This window comes from Notamacropus eugenii, chromosome 2 (genome assembly GCF_028372415.1).
Source record: "Notamacropus eugenii isolate mMacEug1 chromosome 2, mMacEug1.pri_v2, whole genome shotgun sequence".
Taxonomy (NCBI): domain Eukaryota; kingdom Metazoa; phylum Chordata; class Mammalia; order Diprotodontia; family Macropodidae; genus Notamacropus; species Notamacropus eugenii.
The window spans coordinates 493123251-493129414 of record NC_092873.1 but is presented as its reverse complement, the minus strand read 5'-3'; the positions used below and the strand labels follow the sequence as shown (position 1 = coordinate 493129414).

The following is a 6164-nucleotide window of genomic DNA, read 5'->3' as shown; positions in this document are numbered from 1 at the left end:
TCTATATTTCGTATTGATTAATCAATGTCCATGTTGTATCCCATGATGGAATGTAAGTTCCTTGAAGGCAGGAACTCTCCCTTGTTTGTATCCAATCCCCAGCAACATAAAGTGTTTAACAAAAAGTATATGAGTTTAGTAAATACTTGTTGAGGTAAATTGAATTAATTCCCTTATCTGTACTTTATTTGACATGATGTCATCAGGATCTGAACATTAAGTGTCTCCAGAAGACAGTCACTTCTAATTCCAAATGAAGAAGAGATAAAACAGAAAAAGCAAACATTCATTGGGAATGAACCAAAGCAACACTTTATTAGGACCACACGGCATTAATTCAACAGGGCATTGGAACAAGGAGATTGAACAAATGTCTCTTGGAACAGAGATGAGTAAGTAGCAAGCCCATTTATTCCAAGCTCTTAAAAGCAAGTTTTCAACCAGAAATTAAATAAGGAAAGCATCAGAAGATTGGGGGAAAAAAATTACACCACCATAGAAGAATATACATAAACAAAAATTCTGTGTAAGAAGCAAGCCTCTTTTTTTTTTTACAGCTGTCTGCAAAGTTCTTCAAAACACAAGTTATTATAAATATAAACCATAAAGTGGAAACATTTTCCTCCAAACAATAGAACCTATTTAGCAACTCTACACAGAAAACGTCATTACATACTCATGAAAACAAGCTGGAAGTGGATGATTAACCCAAAGACTTAACAATGCTTCACTTCTCAGCATTGCCTTCATATCTGGAATGGGCTATATGCATGTTGTCTGCTCATTCCTTTAAAACATCCTACAACAACACATGTAAACCTTAATAAGGTCAAGTAGAGAACCCTCTACAAATAAGGGTGTTGGCAATTCCACCCAAGTAACACAAAGCTACAAGGAGCAGGAATTTGAGGGAGGGAGCAGGGTTTCTTCCTTTCACCTTTCTCCCTCCCTCCCCCAAATTCCATCCACCTTTTTCTTTTTCCATCTCTCTAAGTCCGTAAGCAAAGATGTTTGTTTTCTTGTCTGATTTTTTTTTTGAGAGTTTGGGGGAAATAGCATATGAAGGAATGAAGAAATACATAAAACAAGCCTTGTCATTCAAAGCATTGTAGCCTAATTCCCTCCATGATTCTATTGATAAACCCCCAAAGGAAAACCATGCATTCCAGTGGCGCTCCTAGCTCCTGATGGATGAATCGGAGACAGTGGATTGTCTATTCTATCCAATAGGATAAAGTTTTCTTTTGGTTTAAATTCTCAACATATACATATATATGTATTCCATGTTTACAAAGTTTCATCACATGAAACTAAATTACTTAATCATTTATTATTTGAGGTCCAAGGCCCCAATTTGACTTTACTATGAGGAGTTGTTCTTTAAATGCCGTGTCTGCAGAGGTTTTACATGATATTCGTAGATTTTCAGAGCAGGACCCAATTTTAATGAAAGTCCTGTCAACACATCATTCCTTGTCATCAGCAGCAGGGATTTTCCATCAATTTCCTAAAACAGAAAACAGAAAATAAAATCAATTTTTATCTTTAGAAGCTCTAGAGAGTCTGAGAAATTTTTCTCTTCCATTTTGAAGGAAAAGATAAAGCACTGGGGGTTGTTAGCCAACCAAAAGTCCAAATCATTTTACTTCACATGGAACAAGCTGAAGAAAAATGTTTCCAAATGTCGTCTTCCCCTTAAAAAAAAGCCAGACAAACTGGGATTTGATTAAACACGACCCATATTTAGTCACAACTATCAAAATCTCAAATATTACATCTTAGTAACTGATGGTGAGGTCTATAGCTCATGACCTTAAGATGGGAAAACTGTAGCTCTCTGGATTGAAACATGACAAAGAGAAGTAAGTTACTGGTTTTTTCAAACGATGTGAAGGAAAGATTCCTAACATCAGATGCTTGGATATGCTGATAGGTAAAATAAGAGATAGGCACTCAGATTTCCTGAAGTCATATTCATATCTGACTCATTAATAGCCTTGGGAAACCTAATTTGACCTTAATTGGGTCTCAGTTTCCCTCTTAAAAACAAAGCAGTATTCCAGCCTCACACTAGCCATTAATAGTTAAAATGCATGTGTTGCAGTATCCAGTCAATCAACTAGGATCAGAAAAACAGGATTTAAAACTGGTAGGACCTTAGATACTATCTACTTTAATACTTTATTTTCAGATGGGCCTGGAGGTCAGATAAGAGGAATTATTTGCCCAAAGTCAAACAACTGGTGAGCTGCTGAACCTAACTTGAGCGACTGGAAACTGAGTCTTCTGACTCCAAATCCAGAGCAGTTTCCAGAAGAGCAGACCACCTGGAAGATCTCTAAATCAGCTGCTGATGCCATGTCCCTTCTCTGTGGTTTGCTGGGATGCCCACACAGAAAGTTGTAAGGAAAAAAAATCAAGTTCCTCTCAACCAACAATTTAACTGTCAATCAAACATGCTGTCACTTCTGCTCTGTGTTGAGCTACATAAGCAGAGACTGGATAACCACTTTCCAGAGATATTCTAAGGAAGATCCCAACTCACCTGCGAGTTATAATAGCTAACCCCTAAGATTGTAGAAGCATAAGGAGGGGCTTTATTTTTGTCTCTGTACTTCCACAGGGGTCTTAGAAATCTTTTCTTTAATGTGGATCCATGATATCATCAGCATAGAAAACTCTCAAGTGTGGAGATTTCTACAAACGGTGCACATCAGAACTCATCAGTCACTTAAAGTTTTGAAGCATTGCCTGGAGTCCCAAGATGACAAATGATTTGCCCAGGGTCATCTGGTCAGTATAGGTCAAGGGCAGAAACTGAATCCTAGTCTTCCTGACTCCAAGTCCCATTTTCTATTTACTACAACACGCTGCCTCTCATACTTTGCACACAGAGTCAGCTCATAAGGCTTTGTACATGAGTCTTATGTGCACATAAGTGCATAAGAATGTGACACTTGTTTAATCATGGACAAATCCTTTCTCTTCTCCCAGTACCTGGGACTCTAAAGAAACTTGAAGCTACAGTAGAGTTGCCCATTTGGACCAATGAAAAAAATTTCTACACGGAGAAGCGGATCCTCATACAGATAAAATCGTAGGTCAGAATCAAAATTAAAAGTTTCAGTTTCTTCAGCTGAGTAAAGGGGCATTGATGCCTGTAACTCCAGAGAATACAAGGGATGGAAAACTTAAAATTTACCACCAATCCCTCATTAAGCTTGTTCTTACTGCCTAATTGAATGGAATCTCAAGTTTGCTAGCCAACCATCCCATTCAAGCCGCTCCTAGTATGCACATGAATACATGTATAATATGAGATGCAATGCGACACAGAGGTCTGAGTGGCAGCAGCATTGGAAGGAGGAAGATCTGAGTTCAAGTCTTGCCTCTGATGGATAATTAGCCTTGTGAGCACTGGAATCCCTTAGCATCCCAGGCAGCACTCTGATACTATAAATTTCAGGTGATCTGTATCCCTATCAGTTGAAATAGTTTCCACACTGGAAGGTTCCCTACATTAATGAAATCATGGTGTGGGGGGGTGGAGTGTAGAAGGCACCGAGGATTCAAAGACAAAAGGAAAACATTCCTTGCCCACAGTGTGTTTACTTTGAAAAAAAATGGAAAGTATTCTTTCTGTCTGTCTGTCTGTGTGTGTGTGTCTCTCTCTTTCTTTCACACACACACACACACACACACACACACACACACACACACCATATATCACCTAATAACCAAGGAGACAAATATTCAGAATGGCCGGTTAAAGAGGGCAAGAGAACAGAATCTTTAAACAGCCACATGACTCAGTCTAGTGATGTACCCTCCTAGTCCCTTGATTCTTTTCTCCCCTTCTCCTTGGGCAGCTAAGTTGGGAGTTTTATAAAGATCACACAGAATGGAAAAATGCCAGTGTGGGCTCCAGACAATACATTTTTTGCCACCCAGGTGGCAGGCGCAGGTTTGAAGTCTCTGTGAAGTCACTGGCATTCAGAAGCATGAACTGATCAAGGTTTGTTTTCTAGAGACAGGTGACGTCTAATCTTTCTCTGCAGCAGTACCCTCCACTTGTTCTCATTTGGGATATTTTAAACAAATAGACCAACCTACAGGCTCATCAGCTTTGCTTTTAGTCACTCATTGAAGAAGATTCTGTATGTTCTACACAAAGATTAAGACAGATGAATCTGCCTCTGCCCTGCCCTGACAAATCAGGAGACTTCCATGGGGGCCTAGAAAGTGAAGCCTTTTCATCTCCGTTGGCATCAAGTTCTTCCATAATTCAGCACTTCTGTCAAAAGCAGAGAATGTCTGGGAAAGATGCTGAAATCTGGCTTCTACTTCAGACAAATGGAAAATCATGTTTCATGCTCGAATTTTGTTCTCCCTATGCTCAGCAGGCACACCGCTGCTCGCCTTTGACTAAGATTAGGAAAAGAAAGAGCCACATGTAATTCACAATTAAAAACAAATAAATGTATGGACTCAATGAACAAGATAAAACTGCTGACGGATGACTTTGTGTTTTGAGGGACAGGCAGGTAACAGCTGCTAGGCAGAAGTGAGCAGGTTCATCTTGACTCTCCTGCCCTCTGCCCTCTCCTCCCCTGGACACAGTTCACTGCTGAAAAGCAGACCTCTACAGAAGTAGCCCGGGTATTTTTCACTGTCAAGGCTCTGCAAACTTCCTGAGGTTAAAAGACAAACAAAAACTTTCTGTGGTATAACCACAGAGGTTGTAGGGTTGCAGTGGGGGGAGCTCCCTCTCTCAGAATAGATGATTTACAAAGCAGGACCTAATGCAAATGAATCAAAACCAGAAAAGCGTCTGATACCAGAAGGCAATATGAGATGGTAAAAACAATATTAGCCTGAAAGTCAGGTTCAAGTTGGGGACTGAGAACAATGACCTAAACTCTCCGAGCCTCAGCATCCTAATCTGTAAAATGGGAACAGGAATAGTTCTGTTGGGCGGATCAGATGAAAAGTACACAGCCCTTTTCAAAACTTAAAACTCTGACAAATGCTTGTTCTATCAAGTCACATGATGGTACAAGGTAATATTGAGCTGGGTAGATCAGGACACCTCACTTTGAGGAAATGAGATTAGGGGATGCTTAAAAGTCCTGCCCTAACATATAATTTTATGGACTCATGTGGCAAGGAAAACGAAAAGTTTCACACAAAAGGGTGCTGTTTTCACTTTTACTCTGACGGTGAATTTTTCTGACTGAAGAAAGTACTGAGGACTCCATCATCAATGTATCTCTCAAGAAAATATTGACCAAACTGGGGCTCCCTTTGCTGAGAAAGAAGGAATGTGAAACTTACAAGTTATCACTGACCAGTATCTGCCAATGACACCAACAAAGGTGAGAGGTCTTCTACACATATATGTAAATATATACACATATGCAAATATGTTTATACACAGTTAACATCCATATATATTATACACATATTACATTTATGTTTATATATCTATAAATACACACATTTTATATATTTATATACACATACAAAAATGATTATATTTTAGCCAAAAAAGACACTGAAAGGAATTAGTTAAATGATTCCTTCTTGCTATTTACATTCATCATATTAGTTAGCATGGTGGTGATGGCAATATTTGCATACATTATTTCATTTGAACCTCACAACCATGCTTGAGAAAGGTCCTGTGCATATTATTATCCCCATTTTACAGATGAGGAACCTGAAACTGAGAGAGTAATTTGCCCCCTGTCACAGTTACTAAGTCGCAAGAGGGAGGATGTAAAACCAGTTCCTCCTGACCACAATGCTCAGTCTCCAATAATGACAGTGGCTTCTATCATGTAACTCACCAGTCGTATTAATCTCATTTGCTGTTCACAAGAGCACTGTGATGTGGGTGGGGAAGATCTTACTATCACTGTACAGATGAGGAGTTTGGGATTCCAAATAAATTACTCATCAAGGCAGGTGCAAAGATTTTCTGCCCTTCTAAGTGGGACCATGTCGTTTCACCATGGAGGCAAGGTGGAATTGACCACCCACATACCAAGTATTCCCTGTAAAAATGTAAAATTTTTAAATGGGGAAAAAATGTCTGACAAGAGTTCTACTAAGTGTCCCTTCTAGGGAAGTAACATGGAGAGATGGAGAGTATCCTAGATTTA

The 6164-nt window shown here is 39.3% G+C and overlaps 1 protein-coding gene across 3 annotated transcripts in view; it reads right to left on the bottom strand.

Annotated features, from left to right (window-relative positions):
- Window positions 1-1311: 1311 nt before the first annotated feature.
- Window positions 1312-6164, bottom strand: part of SAMD13 (sterile alpha motif domain containing 13) — a 50980-nt gene continuing 46127 nt past the window's right edge. For all 3 annotated transcript variants that reach the window (XM_072648864.1, XM_072648865.1, XM_072648863.1), the window contains one exon: window positions 1312-1507. In XM_072648864.1, the coding sequence (XP_072504965.1) occupies window positions 1364-1507 (144 nt within the window). In that variant the 3' untranslated portion in view covers window positions 1312-1363. The remainder of the gene's footprint in view (window positions 1508-6164) is intronic.